At 42.7% G+C, this 23,463-nt stretch overlaps 3 protein-coding genes across 10 annotated transcripts in view; all 3 read left to right on the forward strand.

The window, feature by feature from the left end:
* The window catches only part of ctc1 (CTS telomere maintenance complex component 1), a 21,978-nt gene extending 17,743 nt beyond the window's left edge, over positions 1-4,235 (forward strand). For 4 of the 8 annotated variants that reach the window (XR_013076652.1, XR_013076650.1, XR_013076651.1 and 1 more), the window contains 4 exons: positions 193-328; positions 476-544; positions 639-1,665; positions 1,971-2,015. Coding sequence is in view for 3 of the 8 variants with exons in the window: in XM_076725338.1 (XP_076581453.1) it covers positions 193-328; positions 476-544; positions 639-798; positions 1,610-1,665; positions 1,971-2,127; positions 2,253-2,367; positions 2,868-2,934; positions 2,997-3,021 (785 nt within the window). In the remaining 5 variants the exon portion in view is untranslated. Of the gene's footprint in view, positions 1-192; positions 329-475; positions 545-638; positions 1,666-1,970; positions 2,128-2,252; positions 2,368-2,867; positions 2,935-2,996 lie in introns of those variants that run through there. The other 4 variants (XM_076725338.1, XM_076725339.1, XR_013076654.1 and 1 more) reach the window with 4 other exon arrangements.
* Positions 4,236-14,086: 9,851 nt separating this feature from the next.
* Positions 14,087-16,519, forward strand: LOC143317285 (RLA class II histocompatibility antigen, DP alpha-1 chain-like). Its single transcript, XM_076725361.1, has 4 exons — positions 14,087-14,248; positions 14,373-14,621; positions 15,633-15,917; positions 16,028-16,519. Exons 1-4 carry the CDS (start codon positions 14,179-14,181, stop codon positions 16,147-16,149), a joined length of 726 nt encoding a protein of 241 aa, XP_076581476.1. The 5' UTR covers positions 14,087-14,178; the 3' UTR covers positions 16,150-16,519.
* LOC143317284 (RLA class II histocompatibility antigen, DP alpha-1 chain-like) overlaps positions 14,097-23,463 on the forward strand; it is a 37,680-nt gene continuing 28,313 nt past the window's right edge. Inside the window, exon 1 of the mRNA XM_076725360.1 lies at positions 14,097-14,157. The gene's annotated coding sequence lies outside the window, so the exon portion shown is untranslated. The remainder of the gene's footprint in view (positions 14,158-23,463) is intronic.

Below are 23,463 nucleotides of genomic sequence, written 5' to 3' on the forward strand. Positions count from 1 at the left end.
ACAGAGGTACACACTCACACACACACAGTGGTCTTGTTTGGTGTTGAGTCGATCGCTGTGGCTCAGTGAACACCTCCACCTGTCTGTGTGTGAGAAACTTTATTAACACCTTTTCAGTCAATAAGCCAGGGCTGGTTCTTGTGTGTGTGTGTGTGTGTGTGTGTGTGTGTGTGTGTGTGTGCGCGCGCACAGGTGTGCGTCTCACAGTAAGTGATGAATCTGGGAGGAGTCTCCAGGTTTACCTGGACTTGAGCCACACCCCTTATCCACCTGGCCTGTTGCCTGGCAACACACTGCTGCTCTCTAATTTCCACAGGAGGCTGTCCAGGTAACACACACACAAACACACACACACACAGAGTTGATATTTTGTGATATCACATCCAGCGTTTGAGCTGTAAATGTACATTTGAATATAAAAATTGAAAGTGTGTGTGTGTGTGTGTGTGTGTGTGTGTGTGTGTGTGTGTTTCAGGACAGGGAGTGTGTACTGTAGTTACTTACCTGTCAGCTCAATAACTGTCATCTCTCTGGGAGATACGAGGTAACTGTACACTAATTTATTGATCAGTAACAAATGACTTTGTACTGTCATTAATTGATTGATCTCTTTGTTTTGATCGATCGTTTCCTGTCAGTCGTGCTCGACCTTCTCCTGCTCCCATGATGCATCTGGGTGTGTGGGCGGGGAGCAGGGAGCACAGGTGTGTTGTGGGTCAGGTCAAAGGTCACATGGTGTGTTTCCTGTTCCTGGAGCTGCAGTGGAGCTGCTCGCTGTGTGGGAGCGTCTACATACAGGTGTTCTACTGTGTTCTACTGTGTTCTACTGTGTTCTACTCTATTCTACTGTGTTCTACTGTGTTCTACTCTGTACTACTGTGTTCTACTCTATTCTACTGTGTTCTACTCTATTCTACTGTGTTCTACTGTGTTCTACTCTATTCTACTGTGTTCTACTGTGTTCTACTCTATTCTACTGTGTTCTACTCTATTCTACTGTGTTCTACTGTGTTCTACTCTATTCTACTGTGTTCTACTGTGTTCTACTCTATTCTACTCTATTCTACTGTGTTCTACTGTGTTCTATTCTATTCTACTGTGTTCTACCCTGTTCTACTGTGTTCTACTCTATTCTACTGTGTTCTACTGTGTTCTACTCTATTCTACTGTGTTCTACTGTGTTCTATTCTATTCTACTGTGTTCTACCCTGTTCTACTGTGTTCTACTCTATTCTACTGTGTTCCACTGTGTTCTACTGTGTTCTACTCTATTCTACTGTGTTCTACTGTGTTCTACTGTGTTCTACTCTATTCTACTGTGTTCTACTGTGTTCTACTCTCTTCTGCTCTGTCTGTATTTTTTGTCCATGTTTGTGTTTTTCTGTGTAGTTTGGTTTCATCTTTTGGACAAAACTTCAGGACAAACTTGACGTGTTTCTCTTCTAAAAAAACTTCATCAGGCATCTTTATCTGTCAGTGATCAGTCTGTCAGTGATCAGTCTGTCAGTGATCAGTCTGTCAGTCTGTCAGTGATCAGCCTGTCAGTCTGTCAGTGATCAGTCTGTCAGTGATCAGTCTGTCTGTCAGTGATGAACTCTGTCTCTCTCAGTCTTGTTCCAGCTCTCAGTGTCTTTCGTCCTCGTCGGTCTTTCAGTCCAAAGCAAAGTAAGACTTTTTTTTCTTCTTCTGTTCAGACACTTTGAGTGTTTTCTGTTTGTACTTCTGTGTATAATTACACTGATTACAGACAGCAGTGAGTCCTGCTGTCCATCAGAGACGTGAAGACAGTTTTCTTCATGAAGTGTCAGGAATCTGTTACTGTGTCTGTCACTGTGTCTGTGACTGACAGCCTCCCTGACTTTCTGTTCATCTCTCCACAGACAGGAAATGATGGGCTGGGGGTCATACAGTGTACATGTGTACTTCTGTGTACTTATACTGTGTATATGTGACGTGTGTGTATTGATCAGAGTGGTGATTGATGACGGGACAGGTGAGGCTCACGTCTGGTTCTCAGGTGCTCTGGTTCGTCCTCTGCTGGGATTGGCTGTTTCTCAGTGGGAGGGGCTTCAGAGAGCGCTCAGGGTCAGAGGTCACATCAGAGTCTACCCTCGTGGGCGGAGCCTGGTCAGTACTACTTCCTGTTTGCCATCACAGCAGCTGTCTGTCAACCAATCAGTGTGTTTATCTATTTACCTGTGTGTGTGTCTCTGTCTCAGGTGTGTGTGTTTACCTGTGTGTCTCTCTATCAGGTGTGTGACTCTGATGACGCTCTCCTCCACTTCCTGTTGTGTGTGTGCAGCAGTGACGCAGTGTGTCGTCAGCTCTGTCTCACCTGCAGGAAACACAACAAGCAGAGATCAGAAGGTAAGAATCCAGAATCGATCGGCTGTGTGATCGATACACGATCACGATCACGATCACGTCACCTGATCGATGTTCAGTGTGTGGATCCTGTTTCTGAACCTGAGGCTTAGCGTTGACTAACCTGCGAGCGGAAAAGGTGAAGCGTTTGTCTTCACGTCAGGAGTCCGGCTCTGCTGCTCCTTCACGTTCATGTCAAACATGGAGACTGTCCTTATATTTACATCATTTTGTCCATGTTGGTCCAGTGGAGACACTGATCAGCATCCTTGGTGTCCACCTGTCTAACAGTAGTTGGTTCTTCATGCAGAAGGTTCCAGCGTTCCGTGTCGAGTTCTCAAAGAACCTCGAGTTCTTGTTCTGATGAACAGATTCAGTCTGACTGTGGAGATGTGAGGTTTCTTCGTGTCATCTGTCACAGACGTCAGTCATCAGTGCTGCTCTCACCTGGTCAGCACCTGCAGGCCGGCGGTCAGTGATGACGTTCATGTGGTTTGTTTCAGAGGTGAAGAGGTTCAGTCGAGGAGACCGAGACTTCATGACCAGGATGACTCTTCCTCTGCAGCTCACCTGTCTGCACATCAACACTGACTGAGCTCACCTGTCTGCACGTCAGCACTGACTGAGCTCACCTGTGTGCACATCAGCACTGACTGAGCTCACCTGTGTGCACATCAGCACTGACTGAGCTCACCTGTCTGCACACCAACACTGACTGAGCTCACCTGTCTGTCTGCACACCAACACTGACTGAGCTCACCTGTCTGCACGTCAGCACTGACTGAGCTCACCTGTCTGCACGTCAGCACTGACTGAGCTCACCTGTCTGTCTGCACATCAACACTGACTGAGCTCACCTGTGTGCACATCAACACTGACTGAGCTCACCTGTCTGTCTGCACATCAACACTGACTGAGCTCACCTGTGTGCACATCAACACTGACTGAGCTCACCTGTCTGTCTGCACATCAACACTGACTGAGCTCACCTGTCTGCACATCAACACTGACTGAGCTCACCTGTCTGTCTGCACACCAGCACTGACTGAGCTCACCTGTCTGTCTGCACATGAACACTGACTGAGCTCACCTGTGTGCACACCTGTCTTTGTTCTTTTCATGTTCATGTAAATGATTAAATCTCTGTGTTTCTCTTGTGAAGTCTGTTTTTTTATTCACCGGCTCCCTTTTGTCAACAGTCCACACGTACCTGACAGTCACACCTGAGACAGGTAACAAACAAAAGGCAGCAGCAGGTATCACTTTGGATTTTATCAGTAAAACATTCATATCTTTGAAAAGAGGAAACAATAAACAGATCATCAGTGAAGTGAGTGACGAGTCCTCTCACATTTATTATTAAATTATATTTAATTTAATTTATTTAAATGTAATTGAGTTATATTCTATGCAGATGTCGTGTTTAGTATCTGTGAGGCATAATGATGATGATGATGATGATGATGAGGAGGATGAAGAACCAGTAGGGGGCGTCTAAGTTCCTTTACTCTTTACTGCTGTCCATAGTCAAAACTCTGCTGCCTAGCAACAGATGACAGAGTGAGCAGCTGCTTTTTAATTGGCTGAGCTGATTAAAAGCGATGAAGCAGTTTTCTTCTGATCAGTACGAATATTTAGACATTAATATTTGAATATCTGTTCATTATAATTTCCCATTTTTATTATTATTATGGTCTGGAATCCATCGATAATCACTGGTCAGGAGATACTGATTGATATTGATCGATATTGTCTGATGCAGCTCCGTTTATGGACTAACTGCTCTGCACTGTGTGATTCTGTGTTTTTATCTCATATTATTACATTTTTTATTCAATATTATTTTTCTATCTTGTATCAAGTCTGTGCATCGACATATTTTTTTTATACTGCTTCATGTTTCTAACACTGTACGGTTCATTTTTCACATTAACAATAATATTTTATAAACTGGTTCACACCTTTTGTCCAGTGTCCATCACTGAATAACACTGGACTCCTTTCAGTCTGTATAAACAGAGTTTACATTTTTTTAAATTTTTTTTTATTTTATTCCTTTCTCTCTTTTTAATACTGCTGCTGCTGCCAAACACCCACATTTAATAAAGTCTTATGAAGTCGGTGTGTTTACATCAAACGTTCAGGATTCAGATGTTTCTGATGATCATAATCCTGTTTGATCAATAAATCAGCTGTAGACCACAGATGCAGTCATAAGCACTCACATGACCTCACAGATCAATACTAATCAGGACTGATCAGTATTGATCAGGACTGATCAATACTGATCGACTGATGTTCTGCTCTGGTTCACCTTCATGGCACCACTTGATACTTTCAGTCCACCTCGCCTACATCCACACCAGCTGCTGCTCCTGGTGACTGATGAGTCATCAGCAGCTGCCATTCTGATTGGCTGCTGACTGAACAGGAAGTAGAAGTAAAGAGTCGGGACTTTCCACAGACGCTGCGTTCAGGAGTCTGAAGGGAAACCGAGAAAAAGGAAACTGAAGAAGAAACTGCTGCTCAGAGTGATCACATGACTCGCAAACAGCACACACACACACACACATACTTCATCTTCATCACTCTTCCTCTTCACCTTCATCACTCTTCCTCTTCATCTTCATCACTTCTTCATCTTCATCACTCTTCTTCTTCATCTTCATCATTTCTTCATCTTCATCACTCTTCCTCTTCCTCTTCCTCCTCTCTGTGGTATAACTTTCCTGGCAGACGTGATGATCAGAGAAGCAGACGTGTCAGCTGTCGTGTTGTGATGTCAGCAGGTCACTGATGACCAGCGGAGCAGCTGTTGTGCTGAGCGTTGAGCAGACATGGTGGTTCTCATGCACATGATTCTGTGCAGGTGTCTCAGCAGCTGCTTCTCTGATTACCTGAAGGTGTTTCAAAACACAACTATTGGACAGTACTTAAGAGGACGCCCCAGAGGCGTGGGAAAAAAAAAAAAACTGAACTAAAGACAACGGCTGGGTCATCTCAGAGCAGAACACTTCTACAGAACACTGACTGACCAATTCATTAATGTACAGAACGACCCAGACCCAGCAGAATCACAGCCACAGTTCCACCTTAATCAACAACATATTCACTAATGACATTGAAACAATACTGTGATCAGATTACTAAGTTCTGACATCAGTGACCACCTGCCAGTTTTTACAGTTTATGATGGCAACTTCAAAGGAAATAAAATAAATAAAAAACTGGCATACGGACGATTGAGGACAGATGAAACTATGGATGCACTGAAGAAAAATACGGATGGCTGCGTGAGAACGCTGCTCTCGACCGAACTGCCGCAAACCCCCACATATTACAGGAGACCGACCTCAAGAGAGTTCAGCAGTATCTACCAACGTCAGGGGGGACGAACGTGGCCTCAGTGTGTCGTTAAGAAGCAAGAAAAAGGAAGTTGACGTGGAAAATGCAGATGGATTAGAATCAAACCTGACAAAGAGACGAGTGCGGTTCTTCTGAAGCGTCTTCATTTCCTGTGAGAGGTGCATTGTGGGAGGATGATGTCCCCTGACTGCAGACCGAGGCTATGCTAGGTGGGCTGGTCTCGTTAGCCTCCATCACCATAAACGAAGCCACGGCTAATGCTACATCTGAGCTAGAGAACAAAATCTCTAAACAGTTCACAGACCTCCAGAGCAACATTCAAGAGGATATCAAAAAACAACTTGGCGAAATGAGATCAGATATTAGTCTGAAGATGGAGACCGTGAAGAAAGTCGAGGTGGTGTCACAGAGACTGGGGGAAGCAGAGCAACGGGTAGCAGAGGAGGAGACGTTCAGTACTGAAGTGAACGAAACTTTAAACCAGATGCAGAAAACTCAACTCGAACTGAAATCAAAACTAACAGAACTCGAAGGGCACGTCCCGATCTACGGTATAAAAGAAGGAGCAGAGGGCACCTCAATGATTCGCTTCATGGAGAACTTCATTCAAACTGAACTGGGTGAGGGCACCGGCCCAAATAAGATAAGATAAGATAAGATAAGATAAGATGGACTTTATTGATATATTTATCAAATGAACTTGGTATTGAACGTGCACACAGAGCTCTCGGACCCAAACCAGCTGAAAATGCCCCCCCAAGATCCATGATCGTTAGGTTCCTGAAATACTCAAACAAAGGGTTAGACATTTAAAACGTAGACACAAGTCTTGTCTATTGGTGTATTAAGCCACGTTTTGATAGCTCATGTAGTTTTTGAGTAAACCCTCATCAATGACCACGAGCGTTTTTGGAGGATTTCAATGGGTGTGTATTGCGTGGACAGTTAGAGGCCAGAGTGGGTGACATCATCGCTAGAGTGGGAGAGAGCCGAAAAAAATGTCTAGGTTTTTGCTCTTTCCACGCTCCTCCCGGCCACAGTTTACACTCTACAGGCATCATTTTTTCTACAGTTGTAGACAAACTTGTCCTCTCTCTCACAATGTGCTCGAAAAATCTGTGAGACTTACAGAATTTGAATTAGCAGCCTCTAAGCGCGGCCATGTCTGTCTCTGCTCGCCATTGACTCCAATACAATGATTTTCTGAGAGAAGCAGAAAGGAGCCCTGTTTTCAACTCGCGACTGTGTCCACAATATTTGCTGTAGAAACACAAAATTACACTGAATCATTCAGGAAGTCCTCAAGGCGCTCACGGTGTCTTTGTTTTTCTGATAGGAGCTACGGTTTGGTCAGCAGAAGCCCGAACGTGAGACCAGTGCAGAGGCAGAAAATGGCTCTTTTCTCTCTCTGAGTGCATATGTGCCTGAGTGCTGAGAGTGGGCGTGTGTGTGTGTGTGTGTGTGTGTGTGTGTGTGTGTGTGTGTGTGTGTGTGTGTGTGTGTGTGTGTGTGTGTGCGTGCGCAGCTGTGTCTCACAGAGCCTGATTGGGAGGGGCTCTAAAGTTGCCGGGGCAACCTGTGAGGCTCAGTACCTCTGTGAGCACTTCTCTCTCATGCTCCCACACACACAAACAGACATATGGGCATATAATGTAATGTATATGTACGCGGTCGGGCAGTAGACCCCGTGGCCCTTTCAAAATTTCCCGCAGGGGAAGTTGTCTAGTTTTACATGCAGTGTTCCTTTTCATAACACAGGATACTTTTTTGATATTCTTCGGCCAAGACTGTAATTTCACAGTCGGTCTGTGGTGTTTGACTGACAGCCATCCACACACACGACCTGAGGGGGCCCTCAGTTCAGAGGCTCAAACGTCCCCCTGTACAACAGGTCCGGGGACAACCTCTTCCATGGAAGACCATTCTTTGTTCACTGATCGTTATGACTGTTCTGTTCTGGCTGTTCATGGTTCTTATTTGCGGTTCTCAGGAGAAGCGAGTGAGTGTCCAGGAGAACATTGGTCCATAACTGAGCAACAAAGAATTTAAGGTTATCACTCTAAATGTCAACGGTTTGTCGACTCCTGTCAAGAGAAGTAAAGCATTATCCAAAATAAAAAGGGAAAAGGCACAAAGAAAGAACCCATCTAACAGATCAGGAGCATGAAACAATAAAGAAAATGGGTTTTAGACTTATTGTTCATCCTTTAGAGCAGGACCTAAGAGGGGCGTGGGGGGTTCATGTTGAACTCAAGGAGGGCAGGTATATTATGAGATGATAAGGTCGTGACCCTGTTGAATGTGTGTGCGCCCCCAGGCAGCAACAAAACATTTTACAGGAGAATATTTGATTTAATATCATCCAAATCTGCTGGAGCCTCGATCTGTGCAGGAGACCTCAACACAGTTTTAAGACACGACTAATCAAACAAGGAAAATCGCCCCACTGAAAGATGGATCAAACGGAGGATTCAAGACGTGGGTTTGACAGATGTGTGGAGGGATTTCTACCATCGAGAGAGACAGTTTACTTCCTGTTCAGATCGTCACACTGAAAATTCAAGAACTGACTGTTTCTTTTTTTTTTTTTTTTTTTTTTTAATACTTAAATTTTTATTGATTTACAACAAGGTATACAAAATATAAACATATAAACATACAAAAAGCTCACAGTATCAGAACAGTTGTTGCCATATCTTCAATAAAACAGTGTTGTAGGTAACATCAAGATTTACAATGTTGTCATACCTTAAATTAACTTGGACAGAAGGCAGTATAGATAGAAAGTCACAGTTTATCAGATGCAGGGGGGGGAGAAAACCCCCCACTCACTCCTCTACTTAACAAGAAAGCCGACCATTTTGACCATCTTGCAGCATATAGGTCACCTTTCAGCCGCAACAAGAAAGTCAATCTCTCCATCTCGTGAATGTCGTTCATAATCCTGAACCAATCATCCACCGTAGGTGGGTCAGTCTGTAGCCATTTACGAGTGATCGCTTTTTTCGCAGCGGCAGTCAGAAGTCTCAGGAGGTATTTGTCATTGCCTGTCATCCCCTCTGGAATGTCTCCCAGATAGAGCAACAAACATGAAAGTGGAATCTGGTGTCCGAGTATTTGTTGCAGGTGTGAACAAATATCACCCCAAAATAACTTAATTTTAGGACAGCTCCAAAAAATATGATGGTGATCTGCTTCATCGTCCCCGCAGCCCCTCCAACATCTTTGTTGGGACACTGCCAAATATGATTGCATTTTAGGGGTAATAAAATAACGTACCAGATTCTTCCAGCTAAATTCACGCCAATACATGGAGCAAGAAGTAGAAAAGACAGACTCACACATGTTCTCCCACTGCTGACAAGATCCCTCTCCCACCTCTCTTTAATGTAGTCTGTGGTATTTCCTGAGTTCTCAACAATTCCTTGATAAAGTCTTGAAACTACCGATTTAGTTTTTTTACTATATGCTTGGACCACGAGTTGTATTATTTTATTGGGGTTTGGAATCTCAGCAGAACCAATCTCTTTTTGAAAATAATGTTGTACCTGTAAATACCTATAGAAGTCTTGTTTTTCAAGGTTATAATTATCTTGTAATTTCTGGAAGCTCTGTAACATGTCCCCTTCCATTATTTTACAGAAAGCTGTGATTCCCCTCCTCGACCAGAGCTTAAATCTAGAATCTAGAAGGTTTGGAGTGAATCTTGTGTCATAAGCCAGCCAGCCAAGCTGTTTCAACTCGGACCACAAACCAAATTTTTTAATGACACCAAACCAGGTGTGTAGGGTGAAGGCAGCGTGAGGGCATAGATGTTCCTGACTATTTAACATCAGCCTATGATCTGCAATCATGGCTTGTATCGGGATTCCCCTGCAATCTCCCTCCATCTCCTTCCATTTTGCCTCATAACTATCATCACACCAATGAATTATTATTCTCAGTTGAGCCGAAAGGTAATAATCCTTAAGGCTGGGTAAAGACATGCCACCCTCTCCCCTACTCCTGATCAGCGTACCAAACTTGACCCTCGGTTTCTTCCCACTCCAAATAAATCGAGAGATCTGTTTATCCCAGTCCGAAAACTGAGAGGGTGGTATCGAGATAGGTAAAGAAGAAAACAAATACAGTAGTCTAGGCAAAATTGACATTTTTACAGCCTCTATCCTGGCGCTGAAACTCAGTAAAGGTGTTGACCATGTACTAAGATTTTCTATAATCGTTTTGTTAACCGACACATAGTTTTTCCTGAATAAGTCATCAGGACAGTGTGTCAACCAGACTCCCAGGTATCTAATTGCTTTCCGAGACCAGTCGATGGGGAGTTCCTGTTTTAATTTTGGTGATGGTGTATAATCAAATGCTAAAATCTGTGTTTTTTGGATATTCAGTTTATAACCTGAATATTTGCCAAATTCAGCAAGACGTTGTAACAGGACAGGAAGACAAACGTCTGGGTTGTGTACGAACAACAGAATGTCATCCGCATATAACGCTATCTTATGTTCCCTGCCTTTTACTAAAATCCCCTGTATATTTTCATCTTCCCTTATTGCTTGCGCTAAGAACTGACTGTTTCTTTATGTATAACTCTGAGAGGCGTAGACTGAAGGAATGCCAGATAAACCAGAGATCTATCAGATCACTCCAGTGTCCATTTAAGGTCACATCTAGATACTAGACCCAAAATGACAACATGGAGATTAACTGTAAGCTTGTTAAATGGCCTTGAGTTTAAAGGGAAAATAAAGAGAGAATTAAAAACACATGTGGAAGACACTGATGATGGTTCTGTGAACCCGGTGATGCTGTGGGAAAGATATTGATTAATCACTGTCAGACAGGCCTAAACAGAGTTTATTAGGAAACCCAGTAGAGGCTAAACAATATGCATCCAGAGCCAGTGGGTTACATTTTCTACAGAACTCTGGTTTGTCCTGGTGAAACAACTTAATATTCAGAAAGAAATTCAGATTTGAATGTTTCCAACCCAGATTTCAAACCAGGTAGAAACGATGGAGGCTTCACTCAATGGCCGAGAAAAGGACTCACACTGTGTCTGCGAGTCGACAATCAGGAATTCATGGACTTTGAGACCAGGTCCGATAGATACGGCCTTACTCAGCAGGACCTCTGCAGGTACCTCCAACTCCAGCACCACCTTGATAAGAATATTAAAGGACCCAAACAGGAAAATACATCAGGTATTACAAAATGTTTATCAAAGCATATAATACAAACCGTCTATAAAGATCATCGATGAACTCTATATTTAGCTGAGTTAAGAGGTCACTCAACAAACTATATTAAGGCCAAATGGGAAAAAGAATCAGGAATTGTAATTAGCTCTGAAGACTAATTAACACACAAATCACCACTACAGCCTCACCAATGTGGAGAGATTTCTCCTGGAAGAATTCTCTCTGATGTTTTTTACACCAAAGCGAAAGTGTGAACAGACAGGACTACAGCCGACATGCTGGATGTGGACGCAGTGTGGCAGATCACACACACAGATTCTGCAGCTTCCCACTCTTAAATCCTTCCAGGAAGGAGTTCAAAGGGTTACCAGTGAAGTCCTGCAGTATAATTTTAATTTCAGCTGTTCAGAAAAAGACAGATACCTCCTAAAGATCTTTATGGCCGCCAGCAAAAAAGAACAAGAAGAAGAAGAAGAAGATGGCTCAACACAGAACCTCCCACGGTTAATCAGTGGGAAGCATAATTATGGATATCCATAATTATAGATATCCATAATTATCGATATCCAAACAATGGAGCGACTGACTCTTAGTCTCAGACTACAAAGGGACAAAGGTGACGCCCTCTGGGAAAATGGAGCACCTGTACATCAAGAGGAGGTGAATACCTGTCAACGTCTTACACACCTCATTTATGAAGAAAAATGACCATATTGTTGTGATCAGTGACGACCTACTCACAACCCCGAGGCTTTCTTATGTTTGTTCCTATGAATGTGCTCATGTGTTTGTGTGCAGTTTGAATATGTTTATGAGTATTTGGTCACATGGGTGTAAGTGAGCATGTGCAAGTGGATGTTCAGGCGCAGACATGTGTGAATATACTTTTTGTCTTTCTTCTTTCTTTTATGTTCATTCTTTGTTTCTTTGTATGGACACTCATGGTTAGGATGTGAATTATTTCATCTGCTCATGGCTGCTTTTGTTCATTGCACTGATGCTGTCCATGTTCTGTACAAAAAACCTTGAAAAATAAAGTATATAAAAAAAGAACGACTTGCTAGTACGAAATTGGGATGTTGGAAAATGAGCTCGACAATGCCTATGAAACATTTTTAAGGATATTTACATCATTATATGATAAAAATTGTCCTATTAAACAATATAGGAGAAAACATAAATACACAGATCGACCATGGATCACGAAGGGGTTTCAAAATGCCTGTGAAAAGAAAAATACATCTATAGAGAATTCATAAAACAAAGAACTAAAGAGGCAGAGAATAAATAAAAAATATAAAAATAGGTTAACCAATATTATAAGGGATAGCAGAGAAGAATACTGTTGTGTAATATTAGATAATAACAAACACAATATTACAGAAATATGGATATATTAAATAATATCATTAAAAAACAAACAGCTGATATTGTAAATAAATGTAAACATAAAACATCTGTAACAACATTGATATGAACATTGTGAAAAGGGTCATTTTCATCTGCTGCTGTTTAAAACTGGCGACAGACACCACTTCACACCTTACAGGCCTGTTTACCACCACAGATCTCAAAAATACTAGAAAAATATTCAACAGCAGATTCCACAAATTCATAGATCAACATTGATTATTCATTCATCCGACAGGTTCAGACCAAACAGTTCAACATCTTTGACATTAAAAGAATCAACTGAGGAAACCACGAAGGCTGTAGATCATAAACAGAACGTACCTGGAATATTCATCCACCTCACAAAGCTTTGACACAATCAATCATGACATTAATCAATAACTTTATGGGATCAGGATCGTTTTGATAGACAGGAGACAGTCTGTGAAGCTGGGAGACGACACGTCCTCATGCTTGGACATGGCGTGACGTGGTGTCCCCCAGGGGTCCATACTGGGTCCAAAACTGTTCGTCCTCTATTTAAATGACATCTGTAAAGTCTCTGAAGTATTAAAATTAGTCTCATTTGCAGAAGATACAAATATTTTTTGAGCAGGGAGGAATTTACAGGAGCTTCTGGGGATGATTACTGCAGAAATGTGTGAATTAAAGAAGTGCTTTGATTAAAACAAATTATCGTCACATCTAAATAAAACTGAACTCACGTTATTTGGGAATTGTAAAAGGACTAATTCACTCATGCAGGTCAATGGAGTTGACATTGTGAGAGTTCATGGAAACAAATTTCTTGGTGTAATTATAGATGAAAAACAACATGGAGATCTCACATAAAACATGTCAAAACAAATCTCAGTACTAAATAAAAAAAAACACTTTCTGGATCACAAATCACTCCCATTCTTTGTAGTTCACTAATATTACAATATTTAATTTATAAATGTACATGACAGCCACTGTCTGTACTGCAAACAGCCATGAGGATACTTCATAACACTGCTCACAGAGAACTCACAAATCCTCCATTCTTAAAATCAGAAACATTGAATTCACTGATCTGGTTCATTTTCAAACAGCACAAATCATCGATAGAGAACAAACAACCTTCTGCCAGGAAATACTCAAACTTCTCTGTGTTCACACAACTTTAAAAACATGTTGTATTTCTGTGTGGAACAAACTGCCGACGTCCAAACTGGAGTCAGTTCAGACAGCAGCACAGACGTGTGGCAGACAGAGGACGGCGAGGAGCGCTGTGACAAACATACTGTTTGTTTGACTGGTTATTTGTTTATTTTCCTGTTGTTGGCACAGACAAATATGTTTATCCATTGTGTTTGTGAGGATGTGATCACACAAACAAACAAACAAACACACAGGAAGTGGACACATGAATTACTAAGTGGTGAAGGGGAAGGATGAAAAAAGCTTTTACTTCTTCTTCATTTTCAAACTCATTAATATCGTTTCACTTGTTTTTGATTTTGCTGTTTTGTAAAGTTTTTACATGTTTGACATAAAGCCTTCATTCATTCATTCATTCATTCATAATTCATTCATTCATTCATTCATTCAAGACAGTATTGATTATTGATCGGTTGATCTCAGCTGTCTGTGTCTTACAGTTCATGTGTGAGCAGCAGCAGCCTGTGTCTACCCGGACACTGATGACATCACGTCATCTCTGCTCTGTGATTGGCTGTTCTGTGTGTAAGAGCTCAGCTGCTGCTGGAGTTTCTGTCAGTTCTCCTCAGACTGGTTCAGGTCTACAGAGTCTCAGACAGGTTCAGGTCTACAGAGTCTCAGACGGGTTCAGGTCTACAGAGAGCTGCTGCTGATGAAGATGACGATGATGAAGATGATGCTGGTCCTGGTGGTCTCCTGTGTCCTCTGTGTCTCAGCTGACTGTAAGTTTCTGTCTCATGATTCATATCAAACACAGTAAACAGACACACACACACACACACACACACACACACACACACACACACACACACAGAGTCCTTCATCAGCTTCTGTCTCTGTTTTCAGCTCTTCATGATGACCTTGCTATCAATGGCTGTTCTGACTCTGATGGAGAGTTCATGTACGCTCTGGATGGTGAAGAGGTTTGGGTCGCTGACTTCATCAATAAGAAAGGAGTGGAGCCTCAGCCCAACTTCATCGATCATATGAGCTATCAGGAAGGAACTTATGAAAGTGCTGTGGCTAATCAACAGATCTGCAAACAGAACCTGAAAGTTGATCTGGAGGCCTATAACAACCCTCCTCTGCAGCTTGGTAAGAGAAATACAAAATTGAACTATTCCGTCCCTTGATTGACTTGATTCTTTGTGTTAATTATTCAAAGGGCCATTAAATACCTAATAGTTTGATTAATGGTTTAATTAATTAAAAGCTGGAACACTGAAAAGAAAAGGCACACACACACAGAATGTGTTCACATATTTAATCAGCCCAATGAAAAAAACTGAATGAAACATGCTGACGGTGGTACATTCATGGACTGCATTTCATTATTATTCACGTTCAGCTGTTTCAGGTGAAACTGTTAACGCTGATTTAACAAAGTTAGTCATGTTGCTTGCAGGTGTTACTTTAAATCTATCACCACAGATTTAAAACAAGCTAAGCTAAACTAGCTAATGTTAAACCATTTCTACCATCTGACTCGGCTCCTCCCAACCACAAACAGTTAAGACGCCATTTTTTTCAGCATTTTTCGGTCAATTTCTTGCATTTTTCACCCTTATGAACATTTGGTGCTCAGTAAAAGCTCCTCCTGGTTTCTTGGTTTGATCAATCTGAGCAACCATAACCATTGCAAAACATCTGCATTTTGAGAGTGTGTTATAGTGTTTCCTATGCAGAAAATCAATTCCTGCCCTTCATCTGCAGTTCGTGCCACAACAGAAAAGTGACATGATGTCATCTGCAAACAATCTATTGCAGTAACAATAACACATCAAGAAACATGATCACAGCATCACTGAATTTAAGATTATTCCCTTCAAATGAATCATATTTTTCCATCTTAACTGTAAATAGTTTCTGTTTCCAATGTGAATGTGGAACGTAAACAGTCATAACAATGGTGTGCATGAACTTCATTAAAATATAGTACGGTCTCAGTCCTACTGCCATCAGTTGAATATTAGGAGTGCAAATGCATTCCGCCACAGTAATATGTTCGGGATTATGACCCAAAAATTGAATAGTGAAATGGTGGAGACTATAATATATGACTTTGCAGTGAATGCATCATTGTGTTGTACTCTTGTTCCTGGACAGATCCTCCCTCCAGCCCCATCATCTACCCCAGAAACGACGTGGAGCTGGGACAGAAGAACACCCTCATCTGTCATGTGACTGGTTTCTATCCTGCTCCTGTGAAGGTCCACTGGACAAAGAACGGACAGAAAGTGACCGAAGGAACCAGCATCAATGTCCCCTACCTCAACAAAGACATCACCTTCCACCAGGTGTCCAGACTGGACTTCACCCCACAGCTGGGAGACATGTACAGCTGCACAGTGGAACATGTGGCCCTGGACCAACCACTGACCAGAATCTGGGGTGAGAAAACTTTATTTAAACTGACACAAACTGCAGACAAACACCTGAATTACTGACCAAAACACACCTGACGAGGGTCAGTGATGTTCGTTCCTGTGTTCTGTCTCCAGACGTGGACGTGCAGCAGCCCAGTATTGGACCTGCGGTGTTTTGTGGTCTCGGTCTGACTGTTGGTCTGCTCGGTGTGGCTGCTGGAACCTTCTTCCTCATCAAAGGAAACGAGTGCAGCTGATTGGTCAGGCTGATGATGTCATCAGTTTTCATTTTCAGAGGTTTGAGGAGCTGCTGGTTCCCGAAGCTTTGTCTTGTTTCTGTTTGCTTCATGTAGATAAAATTTACCTTAATGAATCAGCGCTAACACACATCACAAACCGCTGTTCCATAAATCCTCCTCTGATATGCTCTGTCTGACATTCACATTCACATTTTAAACATAATAACAACCTTTTACATTGTGGTCAAGTGGACAGATTATATCATTTTAGAAACATATTCTCACATGAAAGCTGTTGGTGGAAAGTGTTTTTAATGTAATGTCACAAATAATCAATTAACTCATGGCTCACTGTAAAAATCAATGTAAATAAAGTGACAAAGTCTCATCTGTGTGACAGAGGTTTTTCCTGTCATTGATTGATTGTCTTTGTAAAACTGACCAACTGCCATATCAATGATAATAGTACAACCCAGTTTCTAAAAATGTTGGGTCAGGGTCATGTTTAGCTCTCTGCTGCATCAGCTCTTCTTTTATCAAGGAGACCAACTGCTGTCATTCTGAAAGTGGAATTTTTTTCTCATTCTTGTTTGATGTACTATTCAGCTGCTCAACAGTTCAGACTTTCATAGTCCTGGGCAGGACACTGGTTCACACCGAATACTGGTGTATATTTTTGTTATGATATGAATTTTTAATATATGGCCACACCGGTGTATTTCATTGCACAACTTTCGGAACGCTGCGCCGTGCGGCACTGTTTCAGACCGACCGTTTTTAATGTGGTGCTTCTAAACAGGCATGGTGGAGGTAAACTGTAGTGCTCAGGTGTTACATTACGTTACGGTGAAGATGGATGGGATAGACATTGAAAGTTCTGAAATCGAAGCTGCAGAACTAGTAGAACATGATGACACAGAAGAACTTGTGCCAAAAAGGTGTGTGGCGCCATCTTGAATGAGAAGCACATGATGCTTCACTCCCAGTACTCCCTCTGCAGGCTGGTTAGTGCCATTAGCTAAAGGCTAAGTGGCTAGCGAGAAAGTGGAGATACGAGCCTTCGGTAACCTCGGTGATCATGGGAAATGTGAACTCACTACCGAACAAAATCGATAAACTGGCTGTGCTGGTGAAAAATGTCAAGACCTACAGGGAGTGCAGTTTGTGCTTTTCTAAAATGCAGCTCATGACAAACATCCCGGATGCTAACATGGAGCTACCCGGCTTCAGCACAGTCAGGATAGACAGAGACACAAAAGCCTGTGGGAAGAGACAAGGAGGAGGACTCGCTATATACATCAACACAAGGTGGCGTAATTCTGGGCATGTAAGCACCAAAATCTCCATCTGCTACAGGGATATTGAACTAAGGCTGTAAGTCTGCATCCTTATTATTTGTCCATAGAGTTTGGATACGCCATTGTCGTTATTATTTACATCCCTCCATGGGCCGACGCGGAGGTAGCGTGTGACTTCATCCACTCCACTGTTGCCAATCTGCAAACACAGCATCCTGAGGCCATTGTGTTGATCTCTGGGGACTTTAATCATGTGACTATGGACACAACGCTACCTGCTTTCTTCCAGTATGTGGACTGTAACCAGGGTTCTAAATTAACTTTTTTGATCACCAGCCAATGTGGCTGGTGACCTTCTAAAGTTACCAGCCAATCAGAATTTCCACTAGCCAAATTTTTTCCCGGTGAAAATAAGAGAGATTATGAGTGCCACTGAATGCATTTGATCATTTTTGAAAAATGCACAGAAAGTACAACACATGAAACAAAATATACACAGAAAGTGCAAACATTTAATTTATACAAACAAAATATGCTGTCAGATTTATTATTTTCTAAAAGACATTTTTCCAGTAAGTATTTAGTATCATTACATTCCTAATAAAATGTATTTTTCCTTTCAACTTAAAGTGTTTCTACTTTCCTTCTTTAATAAGAAATATATATAAGTAACAGCCATGACTTAAACACTTGCAAAAAAATTGCATTGGTAATAAATTGAATTATGTTTGTACAACTAGAAAACACAAACAGTGCAGCAGTCAGTACTGCAGACTCCTTCGGCTCTCCTGATGACTTCGGGCACTCTCATGGTCCTTTACTGCCTCCACTTTAAAATTATTAGTCCCCACCACAAAATTATTCGTCTTGTTTTTTTCTTTCGTGTACAGGCGGCAATCCTTACAAAACATGACAGCATTTTCGTGATCAAACACAAGCCATTCACGACCTGTCAGCCATTTAGCGTTAAACTTTCTTTTCTTCGTTTCGCACGCTTTGTCGACATTCTCATCCCCTGCCTCCTTCCTCTTCTCCCCCAGACGTCTGTCCCAACCACCGCAGCATTTAGTCTAACTTTACTTTTTACTTTTAGCGAGCTCAGTCTCCTATTACACGCCGCCGTTCATTCTTCTTCTTCTTCTTTCCGTGGTTTCTCGCGCCGGTTGCACTACAAACTGTAGTGTGCCTGCGCACAGCCAATGGGCATCTTGTACGTCATCACGTAGCATTACGACCGTGTTCATGGGAAATGTAGGACGGACTGTCCGGGAGACAAATGACCAAGAACTGTAGAGCGGCTCTGACTGACATGATTGCCTAATGCATTACCGGCCAAATTGGCTAGTAAGTTTTTATTTACACCCGCCAATATGAATTTTAACCCGCATTTGGCGGGTTGGCGGGTGTTAATTTAGAACCCTGACTGTAACACCAGGGGAAATAGGACTATTGACCTATTGTATGCAACTGTAAAGGATGCATGCATTGCCACCTCGCTGCCTGCACTGGGGAAAGCAGACCACAAACTGATTCTGCTTCAGCCTCACTACAAACCAAGAGTGAGGAGGCTACCCACAACCACATGCTCATTCAAGAAGTGGTCTCCTGAGGCAGAGCATGCTCTGAGAGACTGCTTTGCAACTACAGACTGGGATGTACTACAGGGGTCACACAGCGAGGACATTGAGGGAGCTGTGAACTGCATGACTGACTACATCAACTTCTGTATGGACGTTGTTGTTCCCTTAAGGACTGTATGCTGCTATGCTAACAACAAGCCCTGGATCGTGAGTGACATCAAGGGCCTTCTAAACCAGAAGAAGAGGGCTTTCAAGGATGGTGATCAGCAGGAGCTTAAGTGCGTGCAGAGGGAACTCAGAGTCCAGCTCAGGGAGGCGAAGGAGCAGTACAGAAGGAAACTGGAGCAGAAGTTGCAGAACAACATCATGAAGGAGGTGTGGGATGGGATGAAGATCATCACCGGCTCCAGCTCAAAGCTCGGTGCCATCATTGAAGGAGACGCAGGTCTGACACTGTGGTTTACAGCACAGGAGCACCGCGGGGGACCGTGCTCTCTCGGACTTCCAATACAACTCAGAGTCCTGCCACGTGCAAAAGTTTGCAGACGACACTGCTATCATGGGCTATATCAGGAGTGGACAGGAGGAGGAGTACAGGACACTGATCCAGGACTTTGTACTGAAAGTCTGAGGTGTACAAGGTGAAGAGAAAGGGAGACAGAACAGTCCCCTATGGTGCTCCTGTACTACTCTCCACAGTCTCCGACAGAACATTGCCCAGTCGGACAAACTGAGGTAGTCAGGTACTCAGGTAGTCAGTGATCCAGGAGATTGTGGGCACGTCAATTCCCATCACTCGCAGTGGCTAGATGGTATTAAATGCGCTGGAGACATCACAGGAGGTGATCCTCACAGTGCTGCTGCTACAATCCAGGTGGGCATGAGCACGCTGCAGCAGGTGTATGATGGCATCGTCCACACCCAGATGGGGTTGGTAGGCAAACTGTAGAGGGTCCAGTGATGATTTCACCTGCGGTCGGAGGTGGGCCAGGACCAGCCTCTCCAACACCTTCATCATGAGCGATGTAAGGGCAACGGGTCTGTAGTCGTTGGGGACAGATGGAGATTTCTTCTTTGGAATAGGAACCATGCAGGACGTCTTCCATAGCACTGGGACTCTCTGCAGGCTCAGGATCAGGTTGAAGAGGTGACCCAGGTTCACGGACAGCTGGCTGGAACAAGTCCTCAGGCCTCTGGAACTAATGCTCTCAGGGCCAGCAGCCTTGCCCAGGTGCAGCATCTCCAGCTTTCTTCTTACCTGGCTCGCAGTCAGGCAGGGGATGGTGCATGGTGGCACGGTGGAAACACTGTCGCCTCACAGCTAGAAGGTCCTGAGTTCGATTCCTTCTGTGAGCGCCAGGGGGTGTGTCATCCACTATGCCTTCGGTGCCTGCTCCTGAGGAAAGGGGCCTTTCTGTGTGGAGTTTGCATGTTCTCCCCATGTTCACGGGGGGTATCCTCCGTAACATATACCTCCACTAAAAACATGCAAGATCACCACCTGACCAATGCTGACAAAAAGGATCTGGGTCCCCGGGCGCCGCTGTCGGCAGGCAGCCCACTGCTCCTGGTCTGCCACGGAGGAAGGACTTACCAGGATGGGATAAATGCGGAGAAAAGAATTTCACAGAAGCATGGCGTGTGCAGTCCTCTGTGATACACTCTGGCAGACTGTTGATGTCCTCCCCATGTGGCTCACACAACACATTTCAGTCTGTTGTCTCAAAGAAGAAGAAGGAAAGAAGAAGTATTGCGGTTAAAGTCTCCAATGGCTACAAATGCATTTGGTTGCTGCGTTTGTAGCTCCGCTACGGTGGAGTGGATGACGTCACGCACTGCTTGGACATCACAATGGCAGACGTGAAGTCCCGAGGCAAACAATAAGGCCGCATCCCCACAGCTAGCAGCTCAATGTCCGGGCTACAGAAACGTTCCTTATCGGTAACATGTCCGGGATTACACCACTTCTCATTCACAAACAGTGCAATCCCTCTTCCCTTCTTCTTACCGCGAGAGACACTACACGTCTGGACAAACTGGTGAGGAAGGCAGGCTCTGTTGTGGGCACAGAGCTGGACAGCCTGACATCTGTGGCAGAGTGACGGGCATTGAGCAGGCTCCTGTCAATCATGGACAATCCACTGCATCTGCTGCACAGTGTCATCTCCAGGCAGTGGAGCAGTTTCAGTGACAGGCTGCTGTCACTGAAACTGCTCCACTGACAGACTGAGGAAGTCGTTCCTCCCCCACGCCATGCGGCTCTTTAACTCCACTCGGGGGGGAAATGTTAAACATTAATGTCAACATTCCTCAATGTTCTGAATGGAATCTGAACAACACTCTGTTCAACATGCACCTTAACTTGCTTCTGTTTGCACTGGACATTTTTACTTTTAACTTTTAATTTTTTGCTTGCTGTGCTTTTGGATTATTTACTGCATGCCCTTTACTTTAAATTTGTGGAGTATGCTGGAATTTGTGAATTTCCCTCGGGGATGAATAAAGTATCTATCTATCTAATTAGGGAGAGATCTTACATTCCCCATAATAAGAGACGGTATGCAGTATGGATGGTATCCATTGATTGTTTTAATGTAGCAGTCGTTTTAAGTGAAACCATGTTTTCCTTAACTAACCAAGTAGTTTTGATGCCTAACCCTAACCAGACTGTATGACGGAGTTTTAGGGCCACATTGAGCAGAAAAAATATTTTTTCAGACTTTGAGAATAAAGTAGTAATTTTACAAGAATAAAATTGTAATTTTATGAGAAAAGGATATTACGGTATCTATCCTACAACAGAAGTTAATAAAACAAGCAGGAGCACGGGCAGCTCTCTAGAAACAAGTGTCTCCAACGTCATGCACACACAGTGAACATGTTATATATTAAACGTTGATTCAATGAATGGTTTTGTTCAAGGTTTGGGGGTAAAGTTAAGATTTATGGCTACTATCTTGGCTAATTTATTCTAATGTGAAGTCATACTTCACAACGTCCTTCACAACAATCATTTTAATTGCTCTTCTGATATCTCTGCCACCACCTTCAGACTTGTTTTCAAAAATTAAAAAAATATTCTTAAGATTTATATGGAACAATAAGAGGACAAGACTTTGTTTGTCTCTATTGTATTTACCATTTGATCGAGGTGTGGTACTACTGGGCTGCACAGCTGAGTTCTGTTATGTTCTGTTTTTCAAAAAAGATTCTCCTCACTGGACTGAAATGGAATCTTATGGTCTAAAATTACCTCTTCCCTTATATACTCAGACACAGAAAAACGATTACGGAAACAAACTAAAAATCCAATTGTAAAACACATGGTAAGGATATTGTATGATATAAAAAATACTTAAAAGAAACACATTCCCTATCACAATATAGTCCAATATGGGGTAATTAGCTTTTTGTACCAGAAAGAGCAGATACTACATTTAACTTATGGCACTCTAAGGGACTTAGAATGATCCAGGATCTATATATGGTAAACTCAGGCAACTGAAACAGAAAAACACACCTTGAGTGGTGGTACATAAGAGTAACATTAGCACACTCACGAGCAGAAGACAAAGAGAGTTCGTTACTCACACTAATGAAACACACGATCACGCCAGGAGCCAGGACTCAGGAGGAAAGAGTCAGGAGAAGTCGGGAACAATCCGGCAACAGGTAGGAAAGAGCGCTCCCCTTTTAACCTGTGCCTAATCAGCGTCATGCACATCAGGTGCGCTCCAGGGAAGGTGGAGCTGGCCAGGTGTAGAGACACACCCAGCTAGACAGACAGAGGAGACGAACAGACAAAATCTACACTGGGGAAAGGGAAAGAGGAAACACAAGGATTAGACAAGTCTGCAGGATCCTAACAATACTGAAGGCTAAACAGCACGTATTTATGAAAATATGGAGACCTTTCATCAATTATGTTAAAAACTTTGATTTAACAGGTGATCAAGATGACTGACTGCTGTAGACAGTGCAGTTCCTACATTTTTTCATGTTTTATTTATTTATTTATTTATTTATTTATTTATTTATTTTTCTCCCTGAATTATGTGTTATATTTTGTGTGTACTACAATTACAAATTCACTTACTATAGATTACCCTCTGTTAACACAGGAGGAGCACATTCTGGTGGAGTCTGTGTTCATTTGTGTGTTTTTGCTTGTTGATTGTTCTTATTGTTTTTCGAGCTATAACAATTAGGAAATCAGTCCAGCATGAAGCACAGCAGCTACAATCAAGAGCTGCAAAGTGAAGACAGGTTGCAAAAATCAGCTCATTCACCACCATCTTACTTCCCTGTCCTTTTCTTCTGGAACAGGAAGAAGATCCTTATTCTGTGGTTTCATTGTTTCAGATACATATTTATTTCATATCTTTTTCTGCTCTCTATATAGACATTTTCTCTACCTGAACTCAACTGTGTCATTTAATATAAATACACTAAAA

Source organism: Chaetodon auriga, chromosome 24 (genome assembly GCF_051107435.1).
Source record: "Chaetodon auriga isolate fChaAug3 chromosome 24, fChaAug3.hap1, whole genome shotgun sequence".
In the NCBI taxonomy this organism is placed as follows: Eukaryota; Metazoa; Chordata; class Actinopteri; order Chaetodontiformes; family Chaetodontidae; genus Chaetodon; species Chaetodon auriga.